This window comes from Hesperophylax consimilis, chromosome 20, assembly GCF_061612785.1.
Source record: "Hesperophylax consimilis isolate HC1 chromosome 20, BYU_Hcon_1.0, whole genome shotgun sequence".
NCBI lineage: Eukaryota > Metazoa > Arthropoda > Insecta > Trichoptera > Limnephilidae > Hesperophylax > Hesperophylax consimilis.
Genome location: NC_142855.1, coordinates 1,580,528 through 1,601,015, shown reverse-complemented (window position 1 = coordinate 1,601,015; position 20,488 = coordinate 1,580,528). Strand labels below are relative to the sequence as shown.

The 20,488-nt window shown below is 37.0% G+C and overlaps 1 protein-coding gene across 1 annotated transcript in view; it reads right to left on the bottom strand.

Moving 5' to 3' along the window:
* Window positions 1–659: 659 nt before the first annotated feature.
* Window positions 660–20,488, bottom strand: part of dsh (Segment polarity protein dishevelled) — a 43,118-nt gene continuing 23,289 nt past the window's right edge. The window contains exons 4-9 of the mRNA XM_089643732.1: window positions 19,435–19,645; window positions 18,070–18,241; window positions 16,194–16,489; window positions 6,996–7,198; window positions 5,752–5,831; window positions 660–5,628 (exon numbers count right to left, since the gene is read on the bottom strand). Coding sequence (XP_089499858.1) covers window positions 5,420–5,628; window positions 5,752–5,831; window positions 6,996–7,198; window positions 16,194–16,489; window positions 18,070–18,241; window positions 19,435–19,645 — 1,171 coding nt within the window. The 3' untranslated portion in view covers window positions 660–5,419. The remainder of the gene's footprint in view (window positions 5,629–5,751; window positions 5,832–6,995; window positions 7,199–16,193; window positions 16,490–18,069; window positions 18,242–19,434; window positions 19,646–20,488) is intronic.

Below are 20,488 nucleotides of genomic sequence, written 5' to 3'. Positions count from 1 at the left end.
CAATGCTGTACCTAACTACTTCCTGACGTTTTTTAAAACATCTCGCCTTTACTGAGTTTCATTTGATAGAGGCTTCGACCAAGTACCTTTATCTATATCGATGGACAGAGATTATGAAAACGACAAATTCTCAACGACAACCGAAATTTATGTTACTACATTTGATTTATTACTGCTTACGCGTGTGCTAAAATTATCATCTGGAACTTGGAACCTAATACTACATCCGTTACGGCCTCGCATTAGCCGTAGCCCAATCAGCTGGAACACGACAAGACACGAATGGATTTAGTTGAACTTCGCCAAAATGTAAACTGCACAACTCGCGACTCGGGTGCGATGGGTGACGGGATTGACTCCGTGTTCTCGTGTGGGTCCGAGTTCTTGTGCGGGTCCTTGTCCTGCTACGGGTCCGAGTTCTTTCGCGGGTTCTATCCGAGTACGAGTGCCGAGTCCTTGGCCGGACCCGTGCGTCCCGGTAGTCGCCCAGTACCCAGTCCGCACCCAAGAACTCGGACCCGGGACCCACTCCAAGAACTCGAGTTCTTTTAAAAGGAAGCAGTCCTCGGATGCCTCCGGAAAAATGCAGAACTCACCCACCTCTAGTGGGAACCATTAAGGTGAAAATAAATAAATTCAGTTTTATTTAGGATATTTTTAATATTATTTTATTTACATAGTAAAATGATTGTAACTACAAGTCATATAATATTGAATTACATAAATCTCTCCTATCGAAGGTTGGATAGCGTTACACTTATTCTTATTGCATTGCAAATATATTGGATGAAGTCAATTTTATTTCAAAATTTAACGTAAAACATATATAATACATATAATCTAGCAAAATTGATTGTTTTCATAGACATTCAAATTAGTAAATTAATTAATTCCCTTTCTGTGATTTGTAAAATAAATGAATCTGACAGTATACAGGCAACTCGCATTGTAATATCACCATTCAGTCGTCAAAAATGAAATCTGCTTGCGAATTATTAATTCTTTTTCCATTTTTTCACAAATCGCCGGCTGCGTAAAAATCTTAACTGCAAATCAAACAGGTTGTATTATAGTGGTTTATTTTTGGGGTATTATGCCATTTTGCGTTACCTCCTTCCTTAGCCGACGTTTCGGACAGCATTACAAGGCATAACTCCCCAGGAATAAACCACTATAAGGTAAACAAAAGTCCGGGCTTGTTACCAAAATGTAATATTTTGTTACATTATTAACACCGGATGGGTTTCAATTCATCAAATTTCAATGTTCATTTTCAGGTTCTGTGGAAGTCCTTTTCAAGTTCTGTTATTATATCATTATAGATTAGTTGCTTGACAGAACTGAAACAAAAACATAACTTGAAAATGAACGTTGAAATTTGATTAATTGTTCAAATTCTCCGAAACAACCCGTCCTTAGTTAGGCCATTTTTACAAATGTATTGTAATTTACCCACCTCGCTCATTTTTAGTTTTGCATTCGTACTGCGCTGTTTTACTTTAGCCAACTTAACTGATTATTTCAATGTACGACTGATGTCATAGTATATTCAAAGAACTCTAAAATAGGGTCACTTCGGCTTGTCGAAATGACACAAACATTTCATATGATTATTTGTACGTATCGGCTAAATTGTGTAAATTTACTGTAATAAAAGTTCTACCACCTTCATTATTTGAATAAGTCATTTTTCCATTAATGATTACGCTACTTTTTATTAAATATTTTATATAAATTTCCAGTTTGTATTTTATAAAAGTAAAAAAATTCTGTTTGTATGGCACGCGACATTGTTCTGTAGATTTCACTTAACAATACGTAAAACATTTTCCAACATATAAATTATGTTACATACAAGTGAACAATTTTCTTTAGGTCGTTCACGTTTCAGAATATACAGGGTGCAGCTAAACAGAAGGTACAGTTTTGAAGGGCAGTTGTGCTGTTTTCAGTCGTTGCCGTGGTTTTGTCCGAACACCGTCCGGCTTTGCCGTCCTTGAAAATAGCCGTTCTTTCAGTAGTGACGAGGCCAATATTTTCGGTAACAGGCTGAAAATAACCCGAGGCGACTTCACGAGAGACCTCTTCGCAGTGATCGTGTGGCGTGCGATTTCCAAATTTGGGGTGATTGGGCCTTATTTTTTGAGGAGAACGGACGAACCGTGACTTGTCAACGCTCGACGTTATGTTTCAGTGTTGGAAAACTGTTTTTAATTGGAAGATCTAACAGAGGAGATCGAGATGTTGTCTGAGGGGTGATGTTGCTTGCAACTTCTTTCTGTGGTGCTACATCAAGGAAAGTGTTTTTAAACATCGGCCATACACCTCGGAAGAACTCAAGGATCGAATTCGGGAGAAAATCGCCGCTATACCCGTCCAGATGTGCCAAAATGCGACTGAAAACTTCACAAATCGCCTCCATCAATGTATCGCTGTGCATAAAACGGCACGACGTACCGAATAAAATTTCTATAAGTTGTCTGTCTGCTTTGCTGCACCCTGTACATTCAATTTAACTTTAAAAAAATTCATCCACGTTTCTATATTGTATTCATTCAATTGGATATTTTTTCTATATTAAATCCATTAAAGTTCGTAATGCGATTCTATATACGTACATCCATTCAAATTCTATAATTTCATCATTATTCTATACAGTGAAACTCTATTAACAAGTTTTAGTACCTCACAGGTTGTGACACGGTGAGTTGATGGTTTTAATGTCCAGCTTCTAAAACCTCTTAAATGGGATGCAGACGTGTGGTGAATTTTATGACTTTGGGAAAAAAGGAGCATTTTGAGGCATTATTTTGCCACCAGTTTTCGTTTGTGATGATTTCACCGCCCAACTTTTAAAACTTATGTGGGAAAAAATCATGTTTTTTTGCAGTTTTTGTATGGAATTTCAAGGGACTGAAATACAAAACTTCTTGAGTGGGAACTTCTTAAGCGAATTTCACTGTAAACATTCGAAAGCCTGAAGGGTTTAAAGTTCATTCTCTTATTTTTTTTATATCCAGTCAAATTAGTTCTCTTATTTTTTTTTATATCTAATCAAATTCGTTCTTATTTTTTTAAATCCAATCAAATTCATTCTCTTATTTTTTATAACCAATCAAATTCGTTCTTATTTTTTTTTTACATGCAGTCAAATTCGTTCTTATTGTTTAACATCCGGTCAAATTCATTCTCTCATTTTTTTACATCCAGCAAATTCATTCTCTTATTTTTTACAACCAGTCAAATTCGTTCTAATTTTTTTTTATATCCAATCAAATTCATTCTCTTATTTTTTTACATCCAGTCAAATTCGTTCTTATTTTTGTATACCCAGTCTAATTCATTATCTTATTTTTTATATCCATTCGAAATCATTTTCTTATTTTTTTTTAAATCCAATCAAATTCATTCTTTAATTAATTATGTCCATTCAAGTTCTTTCACATTTCTATAATATATATACATTTAATTTAATTATTCTAATTTCTATATTTCCGAATGAACATAACATTTAAATAACCTTTGTTCCTTGAAGTCCCTGTCAGTTTCCTTGAAATTATTCATTCAACGCTAAACCGAACACAAAACACATTAAATTTATAGTAATCTCAATATATACGTATACATTGGGCATTTTAGCGCCAAGCTTAGAGCCGCGTCCCGTGGGGGGCGATAAGACCGCTCGCCAATTTGATTTAATTTGTGTAGATAATTATCGTTTCATTCATTCAATTCGATATGCGATGGCAACATTAAAACTAATTTCTTTAACAATAGACCATGGCGACACTAAATCTATAAATAATATGTACAGGTTATAATATTACTTAATATTAATAATATATATTCGTAAATTAAATTACAAAATTGTCAATTTTTATAAAATACTATATGTACAGTCTACCGATGCGTACGTACAGCGGGTAGAATATTAGTTTGGGTACCAAAAATCAACAATTTATGTTGAAATATTAATGTAGAAAAAGTTGTGTTTTATCGGTAGACATTAAATTACCAATCCAATAAAACAAATTTTTATGCGATCTTATGGTATGAAAAAAAATAAGCAATTTAATACGTTTTAAATATGTTTTTGTTTTATGGTTTTGACAAACCGTCTTGAATATGAGTAAAACGAAACGCAGCTAACTTCATGTTGAAAATCGTACATTTTTAAAAACGGTACATCGCGTAACTTTTGTTACAAAATAACGCCACTTTTAACTGGTTATCGATGCCCAAACTCAATATTCCAAACACTGCAAATGTCGTCAAGTTATTTCCTAACATAATATGTATTGGCTTAGTAAAATGTAGCTACGTCGGCAAATGTTATATTCATAGTAATTGTAATACATATGTAGAAAGTATTCATTGTAAACCCGCGTTTCGTAAGCGGATTGTAAATATACACGCTTCCCGATTATAGAAAGAACTCACGGACCCAACTGGATATTTGATAAATGCATCGTCACATAGTGACCCAATTGGATTGTAAACAAATTGTCTAATAGACCTGCTAGAAGTTGGGGGACTTTCAGTATGGACCTGCGACTTCTGGAACATTCCCGGCTTTACAAGACGCGCGCGCTCCTATTTAAAGCAAGTCGAAAATGTTCCAGGAGTCGCACGTAGACTGGTATGCTTTCGTCGCGACTCCTGAAAAGGTTGGTTTACAAATTCACTGTAAACCAACTGTCTACAAGACAGACTGCATCGTAAGCAGATCGTAAACGAACCGTCGTCCAATAGACAGATTTTAACTAGACTGCATTGTAAACAACGTGTCTAATTGACAGATTTTAACTAGACTGCATTGTAAACAACGTGTCTAATTGACAGATTTTAACTGTGTAATGGACACTCGTTGTCCATCAGACAAACCGAATCATAAACACTTTTTAACTTTGTATAAACCAGCGGTCTACCAGACAGACTGTGTCTAATAGACACATTTTTACCATAAATATATCAACAACAACACTGTAAACCAATTGTAATGTAGCTGTATTGTTCGCTTGTCGTAAACCAACTGTCTACCATACAAACTGCATCGAAAACAAAGTGTCTAGTAGTCACATTTTGACTTTTGGGAAGTACACAGTTAATAAACCAACCGTCTACAAGACAGACTGCACTGTAAACAAAGTGTATTATATACAGATTCAGCTGTGTAATACAGCTGTATTGCACACACATACTGTACTGTACCCAACGACACAGCAAACAGACAGACTGCATCGTAAACAAAGCGTCTGATAGACATATTTGAACTGTGTAATGCATATTGAATGTAAATCAACTGTCTAACAGACAGACTGCATCGTAAGCAAAGTGTCTGATAGACACATCGCGCACACGTATCGTAGACACTGCAAACACCAGACTATATACATGTATATAAGCATGCAGTGTGCGTTTATAGGAATATGACGGGGCGCTGGTGGTCGTGGGGTTCTGAGCCGGAAGAGCGCGAGCGCCGGCCCCCCGAAGAGGAGCCCCCCTGCGCCAGGCCCTGCAGCTGCCCCGGGCCCATGGGGTGCCCCATGGGGTGCCCCAGGCCCGGGGGCAGGGGGGACCCGCACACCTCGGTCTGGGAGCCACTGGAAGCCGATTTGATCTCGCCGCCTGAGGAAAAAAAACAATCACATTTAGAATTGTGCCGAGCTGGTCAACAGTGGACTGCTCTTAGAGCTGTGATTCCCAACATGCGTGACATCACCCCTTGGGGGCGGTGGTATGTGTACTCACCGAGGTGCTCCTTGGCGGTGAGGTGTTCAGAACCACTGGAGCCCCCGCTACCCGACAGCACGCTCTCCTCGCGGTTGTACCTGCCGACGCCAAACAAAATACTCAAATTAAAAAAATAGTTCTAATAGATAAATTTTTAGGTAATTAATATTATTTTGAAGGTTATATACGAGTATACCAATCAATATAATATATCATCTAAGAAGAAGATAATACTGTAGTTATCGTGGTGTATAAATGAAAGATCTCCCCAACTCAGGTATAGCGTTTATTGATAAGTTGAAAGCTGATTTTACAATCGCAATATTTCACGTTTATTATGCACAATACTATGGAATGCTCACGAAACTGGGTCAAAGTTTCCGTAGTACGGTAGGTAATAGTAGCCGACGATAGTAAAGACTGAATACTAATAATGCTGCTCGCTGCGTCGGGCTTATTTATATTGTTCGGCCGGTGGCAACAGTAGGTAGATGGATGGCAACTAAATCGAAGTCACTCGCTCGGTCTGGGCCTTTCGCGAAGTTTCGGCAGCGCGGCAATTATGCCTAGGCGGTAGATCCGAACCTTCTGGCGAGTTCTCGTAATGTTCCAGACTGACTTGCGATAGTATTGTCGCCGATAGACAAGTAGGTGCTTGTAGCAAGTAGGTTGCTTTGTTTTGATTTCGATCCCGGCTGCGTAGCTCGGGAGTAGGTACTAAGTAGGTCGAGCGGTTTATTATTAATTATTCAAACTGGATTCTTCTCGACGATACAATACTAATAAATCTAAACTAAACATGAAACAGAACAAGACACAGAAAAATAAAAAGATTTAAAAAAAAAAAAAAATTTCAATAAGGCCCTGAGGAAAATAATTTCTATGTTGAGGATCTTTTGAGGTGTGGGTAGGAATCTAGGGATCAGTTTGTTTGGGAGTGACAGACTAATGAATATATCCCTCCCACCAGAGAGACCAGTTGGAGAGGTCAAAGGGTCTTCCCAAACCTCTGCCTCTCCCGATCCGGCATGCCACGAAGATAATGGGTAGGCGCATCTTCAACACGCCTCACGCGATGAACCCGGGCAAGCCTGCTAAGTCACCAAACGTAGCTTGCCAATTGGGGTGACCTATTGCTGAGGTGTTGGATATCCAATAAATGGTTCCCGCCTCCCAAATTGTCATATTTGTGATCTCCCTATATTTGGTATCCACCTTTCTATTTGAGATTCTAGTTGCAGCGTTTAATTAATGTCTCTCACCCGTATATGGTGGTGTGCTCGCTGTTGGTGTACTTGAAGGGCATGGGCTGATAGGGGTGCGTGTATTGTACCGGGCCCCCGGTCTCGGGGCTCCCCTGGCCGAGGCGCAGGGCCCCCAGCTGAGCGCACAGCCCCTCTCCGGCCACGTAGTAGCACTGCTCGCTGAACGTCACCTTGTTCACCGTGTGGCGGATGAAGCCGGCCTGGAACACAAAACCAATATCATCTTTGGGGATGCTGAGTGGAGGGAGGAAACACAGTGGCATCCCTGGTCGACAGGAAGGGAGATATAAGGAAGGTCGCTATGAGACCATATAAGGAGTAACTACCGATTGCCTGTGCACAGTCGCTCTGTTGATATCCAGACCGATGTAAGAGACCCAACTGCTCCTTGCATGTTCTTTTCCACACTAAAGTGAATTAGTTCACGAGGTCTTCAACTGCAGCTTGTAACTAACAACTTTTGTTTGTCGAAACTCAAATGGAATCAATTAACACACAGTTTGAGGGAGACGATTCAACGCACGCGTCTTTTGCAAACTGTTGGTAGAGAGCGGGAGACGCTTAAAAGGGTTTTTTGCACTTGTACACTATTCGTCGCTCTAGTTCGTTTTTATCCAACAGACCAAAACGTAAATCTGGAAAAATAGCTCTTGAAAGTTTTTTTTTAACGAAAAACCCAAATACAATGAAATTAGCTCAATTGTAAACTTACTAAAATGATTTAAAGTGATAGAAATTATTATTTTTAAGTAAAATTCGTTGCAAATGTTTAAAATTACGCAGAAAACACGTTTTTAATTTGGATGTAGGACAAAGTGTTGGATAAACACGCTCGGAATGTTGTTACTGGACTTTGACAAACTGCGTCTTGAAAACACATCAAAAATATATATTTTCTTATAAATAAATGCTTTCGGAGAACAACTGTTCTGTTGGACAAAAACGAACTAGAGCGACGACATCGGTAAAGCGCGGGAGAGGAAGAAACGCGTTGTATGATGTAGTTACTCTGTGAAGTAGAAATTAGGCGTCAGCTCTCGTGAGAAGTTGTAGCAGTTCACTTTCGCATTTATGGTAATTCTTTACACAACTCCATCTGTAGACCGCATTCCTCTATGGGACTCTCGGTCTATGGTTGATCGCAGAGCAGCGCGTCAGAGGAGCTCCGGTCAAGCAGTACCAAACGGGCGGCCTTGGAGCCAAGACAGGACAACGGGAAGGATTGGAGCGACTGCTCCAGAGGACAGACATTAGGTCAGCTCTCGTGAGACGTTGTAGCAGTTCACTTTCGCATTTATGGTAATTCTTTACACAACTCTATCTGCAGACCGCTTTCCTCTATGGGACTCTCGGTCTATGGTTGATCGCAGAGCAGCCCGTCGGAGAAGCTCCGGTCAAGCAGTACCAAACGGGCGGCCTTGGAGCCAAGACAGGACAACGGGAAGGATTCGAGCGACTGCTCCAGAGGACAGACATTACGGGAGACTTTGATGGCTGTTGTAATCGCTGGTTATCTTGTAAACCTTTATAAGATCTGTATGGCGCCCTTTTGAGAAACAGGTCGGACAATATTCTTTGAACCGTGCTAGCGATCTTCGTTTCGCCGCACGCACCTTGAGATATTGTAATCCATGCTAATTTGAGAGTCGCGTGTTTCTAATTGTTATTTAATAAATGTTGTTAACTTCATCTTTCTTTTATTCTTTAACGATGCAATCCTTTCTGATTGTACTGGACACCTACGCCAGTGACATCGACTGTAAATGCCGGTTTCCTCTCGGGGGTACCTTGGGTAAGGATTTTCAAAGAAACACAACTTGCGAATGTCGTCGGACAACTGACTGGTTGGGCCAGTTGTTTGCATATTTATAGAGTTCGAATTCAACACGTGTTAATGTACAGCAATTATTCTTATCTCTAAACAGGATGCATGAGAGCATTAAGGAACCAAGAAAAATAACTAAATTTTAATTACTACGATTAAATCCCATTTGACACATGATACGTGTCCGGTGATAAGCTTCAAAAGAGATTCGGCGACGTTAAATGCGTGATAACAGTAAAAATTCATTTCCTTAATTATTTGAATAATTATGTATGTACATCCACCTGCTGTCCAGTACACTGATAGTAAACCTAATCTGTTACAATGTTGCCGCAATCGTGGGTTTGTCATCTCATATTTGATAATTATCTATTACTTTTGCTTAGTAAATATTTTGATGCAATAATTACATTGTTACAACATGAATTAGGGCCTGTTGAAATGCAATAGCTGTAAGATAAACATTTAGTTTTTTTAATTTTTACATTTCTTCAGTGTTATAGCGATATTGTTTAGTTCAAAACATTTTCTATTTTCGTTTCTGCCTACATTTATTTATTTATTTATTTATTTTTACATTTATTACATACAAGATATACAAATATAAAAGGAAGCTTTGACTGTCCAACTAGGAAGTTTCCCGTTTTAGGACAGTCAAATTGGCAGGTTGAGTGTACATAATTCCAGGTAGGTACATGTAAAATATAAAAATAAAATTAAAATATAACATATAAATGTAAAAAAGAAAATATTTTTTTAGGAAAATACAATTTAGCAGTAATAAACAATAAAATCCAGATAGGTACATGTAAAATATAAAATAAAAATATAATATATCAATGTAAGAAAGAAAAATAAAAAAATATTTTTTAGGTAAATACAAAATACAAAATCGAAGAAATCAACTCAGACTACGTTTTTTAATAATTTTTCGGAATCTGTCCTACCTAAGTCTAATAACCATTTAGTAATTTTAGTACCGAAGGCTGATAATTCACACAGTTTAAATTGATAGGGGATTTTGTTGTATATTTTTGGTCCCAGGTATGAGAAAACTTTTTGATAAGCCGCAGTATTACTAGTTGGAATAGAAAGGTCGTTTCTGCTCTTACTTCTGGTTTGATGATTATGATCGACTGTTATCGTTTTGTTTTTATTTTTGTGGACGCAGATTGTTATTTTTTTTATGTAACACTGTCGAACATCAAGCACATTAAACTCCTTGAAGAGAGCGTCGCTCGAGTATCTGAAGGGTTTCTTCATAATGACGCGTAGAATGGATTTCTGTGCCTTCAGTAGCGGGTATAATATTGTTAATCCTGTTCCACCCCATCCAATGCAACCGTAGGTTATGACTGAGTTACAGAGCCCGTAGTATATTTTTTTAATGTCTTGAGTTTTTATAATTTCCCGCAATGCTATAAATATATAAATAAGCTTGCGCACTTTATTAGCTGTGTTTTCAATTTGTTGTTTCCATTTAAGATGGTTATCCACTATTATACCTAAATATTTAACAGATTTAACACATTCAAGGGTTTCGCATTTACAAGTATGGTTATTATTTCCAAGGCTACACTTAATATTATGTATTGTGAGGTGATGAGGTGTTTTGGGTTGACCTGCAAGGGTAGCGCTAAATGTGAGATATTTTGTTTTTTGTATGTTTAGTGTAAGCAAATTACTGTCCAGCCACTGTTTTACTCTGTTTATACCTGTGTTCGCAAGGTGGTGTGTTTCTTTCCAATCATCTCCTTCAAACAAAATAACTGTATCGTCAGCGAACGTGATAATTTTGCCACCAATGTGTTGGTTACAAAGTTCGTTTATGTATATAATAAAGAGAAGGGGCCCAAGTGTACTTCCTTGTGGTACCCCAAAAGTGTATTTTAGTGAAGTGCTAATAGCTTCGTTAATTCTGGTTTGTTGAAATCTATTAGATATATAACTTTCTATCCATTGAAAAGCTTTTTCCTTTATTCCTATGTTTCTAAGTCTCTGTAAAAGAATTTTATGAGATATAGTGTCAAATGCCTTGGCCAGGTCCAGGAAAAGGGCAATAGTTTTCTTGCCACGGTTCATATTCCCTGCAATAGTTTCAGTGAGACATGCGATGGCATCATCCGTTCCCTTACCCGACCGAAAGCCGTATTGGTTAGGACTTAGAATGTTATGTTTCTCCACATATTCGTTTAACCTAGTTTTGAAAAGCTTTTCAATGACTTTGGATATCGCGCTTAATAGTGATATTGGCCTATAGTTTTCTACAAGAGATTTAGGTCCACTTTTGTGAATTGGGACAATTATTGATTTTTTGAAGTGATCAGGAAATATTCCTGATGCAAAACTTAAGTTGTAAATATATGATAGCGGAGCAGAAATCTGATTTTTAATTTTTTTTAGTATTTGTGTATTTAGACTATCTGGACCCTTTGCATGTGTAGTATTAAGGCTGTTGATTATTTTTAAGACCTCTTCTACAGTAGTTGGTTTAATATTAAATGAAAAAGATTGTTCCTTTGTTTCAATTGTCGATGCTAAAGAGTCTTCCGTTTTCTGGGTTTCTAATAAAAAATTTTTTGCTAGATTTGATCCAACAGATGCAAAATATTGATTAGTATGACATGCAATTGATTGATTGTCAGTTATAATCAAATTTCCGGTATTTAATTCAGTTACAGATGCATTGGTATTTCTTTTACTTTTAGTTATGTCTCTGACAACATTCCACATGTTTTTGCTGGAATTATCCTTATCAAGTAAGAATTTATAATAACGCTCTTTACATTTGCGAATAACGGTTTTGCAAATATTACGGTATCGGTAATAGTTTTGCTGTTTAGTATCGTTCAATGGGTCTCGTTTAGCTATTTTATGAAGGTGATTTCTTTTGTGTATAGATTTAACAATGCCGTTGGTAATCCATGGTGTGAGATGTATTTTACTATATGGAATGCGTTTAGTTATTGTGTGTTTTGTTATGAATGTATCGATTTCATTAATAAAATAGTTTAGAGCATTGTTAACTTCAGTCTCTTTATAAACATATTTCCAATTTTTATTATTAAGATCATTTAATAAAGCCTCATAATCGATAATCTGTTTGTGATTAATTTTATGTTTTTTGGGTGTTGAGTTTGGGATACTGATTGCAGTGGTGTAATGATCAGTGATTGTATTATGTATTACAAATGCATTTGAATTTGTTATATTTCTGGTATATATATGATCCAAACATGAGCTTGAGCTACCTTGTACCCTAGTTGGAGAATTAATATTGGAAATAAAGTTACTTTCAGCCATAGCACATAAGTAGTCGTCGGACTGCCTATGCAATACTTCTCCTATAGTATTTATATTCATGTCCCCGATCAGTACATATTGTGCATAATCCTTAGTTTTTTTTAACTCACCAATAAGATTTTCCAGGAAATCTTGGATGTCATTGAACGATGGTGATCGGTAGATAGCTAGGATACCTAAATTTTCATTAATGTTGATTTTTAAACAATTACACTGATTGATGTTTATTTCTTGTACTAAGGAATTTAATGTGTTGTCGATATATACTACTACTCCGCTATTTTGGTTAATATGCGATGTTGTATGGTATTCGTTATAGCCTGAAATTTGTTTGGCTATGTATGAATCATTTAACCTGCATTCAGTGAGAATTAGTATATGGAACTTTACCACAGCTTTTATTTCTTCCAAAAATATAAGAAAATCATCCAAGTTTCCCATCGTTCTAATATTTTGATGAACAATATTAATCCTATTAGATTCCCAATTAAATTGCATAATTTTGTTAATGTTTTCAAAAATTATTTCAGTATTTGGCACTAAGATACTATCGATTTCATGTTGAAGATCGTTTATTACCATTAGAATTCAAAAATTAATTGTTGTTTTCTGGGTAAAGTTTTAAAACAGTATTTTATTATCATATAAATACTTGTAGTACGAAATATGTAGCGACAAAACTGTAAACAAAATGATGTAATTAGGAAAAATAAAATATATATGAGTAAGAAATAATATCTGAAATAAAATCCAGGAAATAAATAACGTATGTAGTTAGTGTGTGGCATTTTCTCTTTCAAAAGACAGTAAAAAGTAGTATAAGTATGAAAAATAAGTAATATCTGGGTTATATAAGATATGTTGATTAGAGTTCTCTTTTGCCGAATTATTAGTAATATTACTAATAAATCAAATAATAATCTTATAATAAGTGTAGTTACCATTCTAGAGAGAATAAAGATTAAAATTAAAATTAGGATTAAAATTGTTCCAGTACAAATTGGAGTTATGCAAAAACCTAGGTGTTCATATAATATAGTGCTGTTATGTAATAGAGTATGAAATGGCGATATAAAGCGGTAGTCAGTAGTTTTATCACGATAATCAGAATAAAGAGCAGGTAGTCAGAGCTTCGGTATAGCGTGTTCTGAGTCTATTAATATAGGTCGAGAAGAGTCATCTTTTTTCATGTAGATTAGACCTGCTTTCGTCCAGACGTACCTATATTTACATTCCGTCGCACGTTGGCGAGCTAGATACCAAAGCCGTTTGCCTTTAGACGTGAGGAGTTCTGAGACGTATATGGGTGTAATGGGGCCAGACAATCCGATTGTTCCCGTGTTTAGTTTGTCTCCAATCTTTTCGCAAGACCTGTTATATTTTTTTATAGCATTAAGGAGCTCCTCTTTTAACGGTATTGAATTAAAATTAATTACCACTGACCTAGGTTTAACTGTTGGAGGAATATTTTTGTTTCTTTGTGATACTCTATATATATTATAAATATCATTTGTATTTAGTTGGCAGTCTACTATTTTACTGGTGTTGAATATAATGTCTTTTAAGGTTTGTGATGTTTCCTCTTTGAATTCTGGAAGCCCTCGAAGTTCCAAACAAGTATTGTTGATTCGTCTGTTCCTGTTTTCTTGGTCAATCTCGATCGCTATTATTCTTTTTTCTAGGTCTTCATTTCGTTCTGTCAAGAGACAAATTTTTATTTCATTTTCTTTATTTTTTTCGTTTTTTTTTTCTAAGTCTTCAAGTCTTGAATTTAAGGCTGAGTTTACTTGTTCATGTAGTTTTTCCAAATTATTTATTCGATATTTTAAATCTTCTTGCTGTTGAGATATGTTTTGAATGGTTTTTAATATTTCATTATTTTGGAGCAGGATTGCATCGTATTTTTTTCCAACAGATTCATTAACTGAGTCTTTGAAATTTGCGAATTCAGTTAAAAATAGATCGATTGTCAGATTACTAGTGCCATCTGTGGTTGTAGGTGGTAAGTTCACACTGGCGTATGATGAGGCGGCAATTGTAGATTTTGGTGTTGATGAAGGTTGTTTATTAGGTTTCTCGATAGATTCCGTTAAAGCTTCCTAGTGTTTAATGAGAAACTAATGTTTATAAGACAAGGTTTTATGCATAGCACAAAGGATAACAAATAATTATAAGCAATAATTAGTCGCCTGAAATATCAATACAAATTGAAAATAAATGCCGCCAACGGGAATTGAACCAGCACCTTCTGATCAAACATCTGATTAAATACAGAAAGCAGTAATTATTGTTGATTGAGTTACTAGTACATATTGAATTAGTTGGTGGGTTGAAAATAAGCCGACGTAGCTCAGTGGTACAGAGCACCAGAAGGCACGGGTTCAATTCCCGTTGGCAGCATTTATTTTTACTCGGGAGATGTTTTCAATTTGTATTGATATTTCAGGCAGCTAATTATTGCTTATTTTTGTGTTAAAATTTGTGTGTTAAAAAGTAATTTGTTACATAATGTTTTCATAATGAAGGGTTATTTTTTTCATAAAAAATACCCAATAAAAATGGACTGGGGTAATGATGAGAGTGACGGAGAATTGTATGAAGTTACAGCGGCGCATCCCCGGACTTTTTTCCAAAGAACAATTTCAAGCAATTATCAATTCACTCATTTTATTAAATTTAATCAATTTTTTAAATTTAATCAATTTTTTAAATTGAATCAATTTTTTAAATTTAATCAATTTTTTTATTATAATCATTTTTTTAAATTTAATCAAGTTTTTAAATTTAATCATCTTTTTTAATTTAATCAATTTTTTAAATTTAATCAATTTTTTAAATTTAATCAATTTTTTAAATTTAAACTTGAATATCATAATTTTTTATACAAAAATATAAAAACTTGTGACCAGATCATAATAAAAGATATGGAATAAGAAGTTATAGCTATTTTACATGAAAGGTAATTTCGCTTGCGAACCTGATAAAAATTGCCCGCTTTAAGGCGTAAATTGATTAAAAAACCCTCCGCAAACTTTGTGTTAATCGCTTCTTAGATGAATTAATGAAGTATATGTATCGTGCATACTATTTCTTTCAGTTCTAAGAGCTTAGTTAGTTCACCCCCATTCATTAATCGATCGTCCGTGCTAGATCTCCTGGTATAAACCAAGTAACTAAGTAACTAATAACCAAGTAACCTGGTATAAACCAAGTAAAAACACAAAACATAAAATATCTTGGAGTAATAATCGACGAAAATCTTAGATGGGACCTACACATCAAAGGTATTACGGAAAAACTCACAAGCCTTATATATTTCTTTAAAAATCTAAGAAACGTATTAAATAAAAAGGATATGAAAAAGGTCTACTACGCATTATGTCATTCTCGAATTGAATATGGAATCATAGGATGGGGATCTGCTACACATACGTACCTACACAACCTGAATACGATTCAAAAAGGAATCATAAAGACCATATTGAAAGTACCAATTAGAACGCCTTCAATTGAAATATTCAATTCCTTTGACGTACCAAATGTACAGCAAATATATGCCAAAAATATATTATTGAAGCTCTTCAAAAATAACAAATCCTCTACTAGACTGTGTATGCATAACACTAGATCGAACAAAAATGATATAAAAAATATTCCAAGTTATAAAACCACATTCGGACAAAGAAACTATACATACTTTGCAACAAAACTCCATAACATCCTTCCCCAAGACATAAAACTAATAAAAAATCCTAATGAATACAAATCATTAATAAAAATATGGCTGAAAGAGGTCAGTGAAAAAACCCTAATGAAAACACTAAAAACGATATAGAAGACACTAAAAACGACATAGAAGACACTAAAAACGACATAGAAGACAAATAAACCATATTTAAATAACTTTAGTCCGCCTCGGCACAGGACCCCCTAGTGAGGAGGACTAAGAAATACAATATTTTATACTTAATTTCACCATTATATTTTGTATGTAACAATTATTTTATATAGTCGCTAAAATAAAAAATAAAAAAAAAAAAACTAGAGTAATTGAATCATTGTGTCACCTTGAGCATGTGCGACGCGTACTTGCGCGCATCGCGTCGGTCCGCCACGCCGGCCACGCGCGCCAGCACCCACTCCACCACGTCGGCCCCGATGAACGCATTCGGTATGGTGATCTTCAGCCACATGCGGTCTCTGATCTCCAGGCCGCTGTCGGGGCGCAGCATGGCGCGCACCACGCTCCCCACGTCCATCGACACGTGCAGGAGCTGCTCGCCGTGCGGGGGCGGCAGGGCGGGCGGGGGGGGCGCCGGAGCGGACAGCTCGCGCAGTGCGGCCGTGTGTGCCACCCAAGCACCTGGAATATTGTGGATATTTTCATATAAATGGTGAAAACCTCACAACCATATTGTCGAAACTTTTGTACCATTTGCAAAAATGCTAAGGAGAGACAGAATTAACGAGACGTTCAGATGATTTGGGCGTGTACAGAGAATAAACCTAGAGAGGAGTGTATGGGGAACGTTTTTTTTTTTTTTTTTTTTTTTTTTTTTTTTCCATTTTTTTTTTTATTTTTTTTTTTTTTTGTTTTTATATATTCACATTTAAACCCGCTAAACTACTACGCAACTATTAATCTTCCATTAACATTGTCCTTGCAATTCTTCCCATCCTATTTTACCTACAAGTACCTGTCATTATCCGACTGTACCCACGTTTGTGTGACATGTACAACAATAAAAGTGACTGTCAAAGCAGTTTATTCGTGGAGCCTGTTTGATGAACATCTATTTGTATTCAGTGCTGTTAGTGATATCAACTCAGGATAGAAGGCCTGTGCAGTGAATATATTCAGTTCTCTCAGTGTCTTTCGTATCTAACCTGGATGTTATGGAAGCTTGTGTGTGAAAACAACCATCAACATCTTTGAAGAACATTAACATTTACACGTAATAAAAATAAAATATCCTTTGTTTACACACTAAACGGCACACACATCAATGAAGTAAAATATATCAGGGACCTTGGGGTAACACTGGATGTTAAATTAAACTTTATCCAACACACTGATGACATCATTAACAAAGCCAATAAAATGCTGGGATTTATAATTCGCATAGCAAAACCCTTCCACAACATAAACACTCTATATTCCCTTTACACCTCATATATTCGCCCGCACCTGGAACACTGTACACCGATCTGGACTCCTTTATACCAAGCCCATATCGAAAGAATAGAAAAAATTCAAAAAAAAAAAATTTAAACACATAAATTATAAACTAAACTTACACTTCTCAAATTATACCGAATCCATTAAATTTCATAATTTTAACTCCCTCCAACAAACACGACGTCTAATTTTTGATCAAATCTTATTGTTTAAAATCCTAAATAATGGTCTGGACTCACCAGAACTTACCAATTTAATAAATCTTCATATTCCGTCTAGATCAACCCGACAATCTGATTTATTTTATCTACCCTCGTGTAGAACAAACATTCGAAAAAATTCCCAAATTCCTCGTATATGTGCACAATATAATACAAAATTTTACAGCATTGACATTTTTGGTAATAACCTAAAGAAATATCGATATGAAGTAATGCGTACGATCGATTATTAATACGAGAGTATGGAATGTATCGGGAGCATCTCCTATCCTCTTCCTATCTTCCTCTTCCTCTCCCCTTCCTTTAACACCAAATTAATTTTAAGATATTAAAACTTCATTTCCAATGAACTTTAGCATAAGAAACTTCTGTGGCTTGACTTCAGTTAACTTGTATATTCCTTCCTTACTACATGTTCACCATCTCCAACCATAGTTGACCACTGTTGATTCGCCTATTGCGATTACGTGGAGACACGGCAGGATTTAGTGATGGCATACCGCTGTCCCTGTTGGTACATACATTACAGTGAGTGAGACGTACCGGGGTCGATGGGGCGCACGGGCTCGGTGCGCGGGATGGTGAAGTAGCCCTTTGGGTTGGGGTCCCAGCACTTGGCCACCACCAGCTTGATGGGGCCGGGCTTCTGCACCACTTCTCTCAACACTCTGACCGCCTCGTCGTTGCTCATGTTTTCAAAGTTTACATCGTTAACCTGCAAACAAACAAGCAAAGGTCATTCAATCACATATACATGGAAACTAGCGGTACAAGCGGGAAACTGGTGAATCTATATACAACATCACATTTGGAGTCGATTGAAACAGTCTGCTTCGTAAACTCTGGTCCACCATCAATAGGATAAGATTCTCCCACAGATGCATACTTTAGAATCGGCGATGTGTGAATGCGGTGCGGTGTAGACCACCAAACATGTGCTCAACCAGCACCCGCTGCATCCATTCCCCATGTTTCAAAGACCCAATCCTGTCTGATTACGTCTAAAAGGGATCTAAATGATAACCTAGTCTCCTTCAACGAAAGCAATCTTCCGAACAGGACTTCCATTGATATGCTTGGTGTAACTATAAGTGACCAGCTCAGGTACGGGGGCTCCATCGAAGCCAGAGTAAATTTGGCCTCTCAGAAGCTGGGCGTACTGTACAGGGCCCGCAGATACTTTAATAGTACACAACTGCTGACCCTGTACAAATCGCAAGTGCGCCCTACTGTCGAATTTGGCAGCCATCTCTGGTCTGGAGCCCCGAAATACCTGAAAAAAACCCTTCACTCTGTGCAGAAACGGGCGGTCCGTTTGATAGATTCCCCAATCTTAACAAACGGACTGCAATCTTTAGAGCACAGGCGTCAGGTAGGTATGCTGTCCTTGTTCTATCGGTATTACAATGGAAGATGCTCTGAGGAACTAGCGTCATTGATCCCTTCGGCACCGGTGCGTAGTCGGGATACACGCCAAACGCGCGCCCAACATTTGTACACAGTTGACACTTGTCACATGAGAACGGGTCGCTTCTACGATTCGTTCTTAAGTTCAACAGCTCGGCTGTGGAACGAACTGCCGGCCTCTGCGTTTCCTCCCTCCTACAACATGGGACTCTTCAAGACCCATGTTCACTCCTTCCTCTCCACAAAAAGACCCTCCACACAGCATCCCCAAAGATGACATAGGCCCTGAGAGAAATTATTTTCTTCAGGGCCTCCTGTGTGGAGTTATTATAAAAAAAAAAAAAATAATAAAATTCCCCGGTAGGATAGATGAGGTCGGGCCGGGAGACAGAACAGTATATGCTGTAGGTGACGGAACCTTCCGAGCATAACCGAGAGAATGTCGGTAGAATAGAGCCAGGAGTAGTTGTGTTCTTATTCACTTGACCAGTCTTGTTATACCTGCAGGATCATGTCTCCGGGCTCGATGCGGCCATCGAGAGCTACGGCGCCACCCTTCATGATGGATCCCACGTAGATGCCACCGTCTCCGCCGCGGTTGGACTGCCCCACGATGCTGATGCCCAGGAAGTTGACCGTGTCCATGTTCAGAGACACGGTGATGATGTTCAGCGACATGGTGGAGTCGGAGATGCTGCTGTACGAACTGGTCCTGAGAACGGAAAACAATCACGAATTTAGCCCTAGTTATATATTAAAAACATTACATTAACTTTACTTTTGTAGTTTCCTATATTATTATTTTTAATGGTTAATGAATGTTTATAAGACAAGGTTCTTATGCACGGCCCAAAGGATAACGTTAAAAATATTCCTCACAGACCACAAACACCTGTAGACGGAGATGAACCAAAGGAGCGGGAATTTCCTATCCCGTTAGGAACGAATACATATTGTTTTGGCTGTACCTGTTCTAGATTGTCGGCTACGTGAACCATTGCTATCCATCGGAAAAATTTGTTACCTTTTTATGTCTTCCTTTGTATCACAAATCAACGTCAATTTTGTTTTAAAAACCAATAAATATGTTTATACAGGGTGTATTGGCACTACCTGACAAACTTTAACAAGCTATTCCTTAGCACATTTGGAGTAAAAAATGTTATAGGCACTTTGCTGTCCGGAAACATTTTTTTTTTAATAAATAATTTAGTATTCATATTTTCACCACATGTCACCAATGTTTTATCCTTTGTCAAAGTTTGAAAACCCATTTTTCATTAATTGTTTCGTTGAATAATGTACATACTTACCTACACTGACGCGCTTTTACAATCACAACGAAACGGCACGGCACCATTCGTCTCATTTTTAACTATTATTATTTAGTGTGTCAGAAAGAGCCCTCGCTCTAACAACAGCTGTTGAACACGAGAAACAATGCCAATGACAGTGAAGGAGTGTGGATTTTTTTATTATTTTTTGTTGTTTAATTGAAAAAAAATGTTACCGGACAGCAAAGTGCACGTAACATTTTTTACTCCAAATGTGCTAA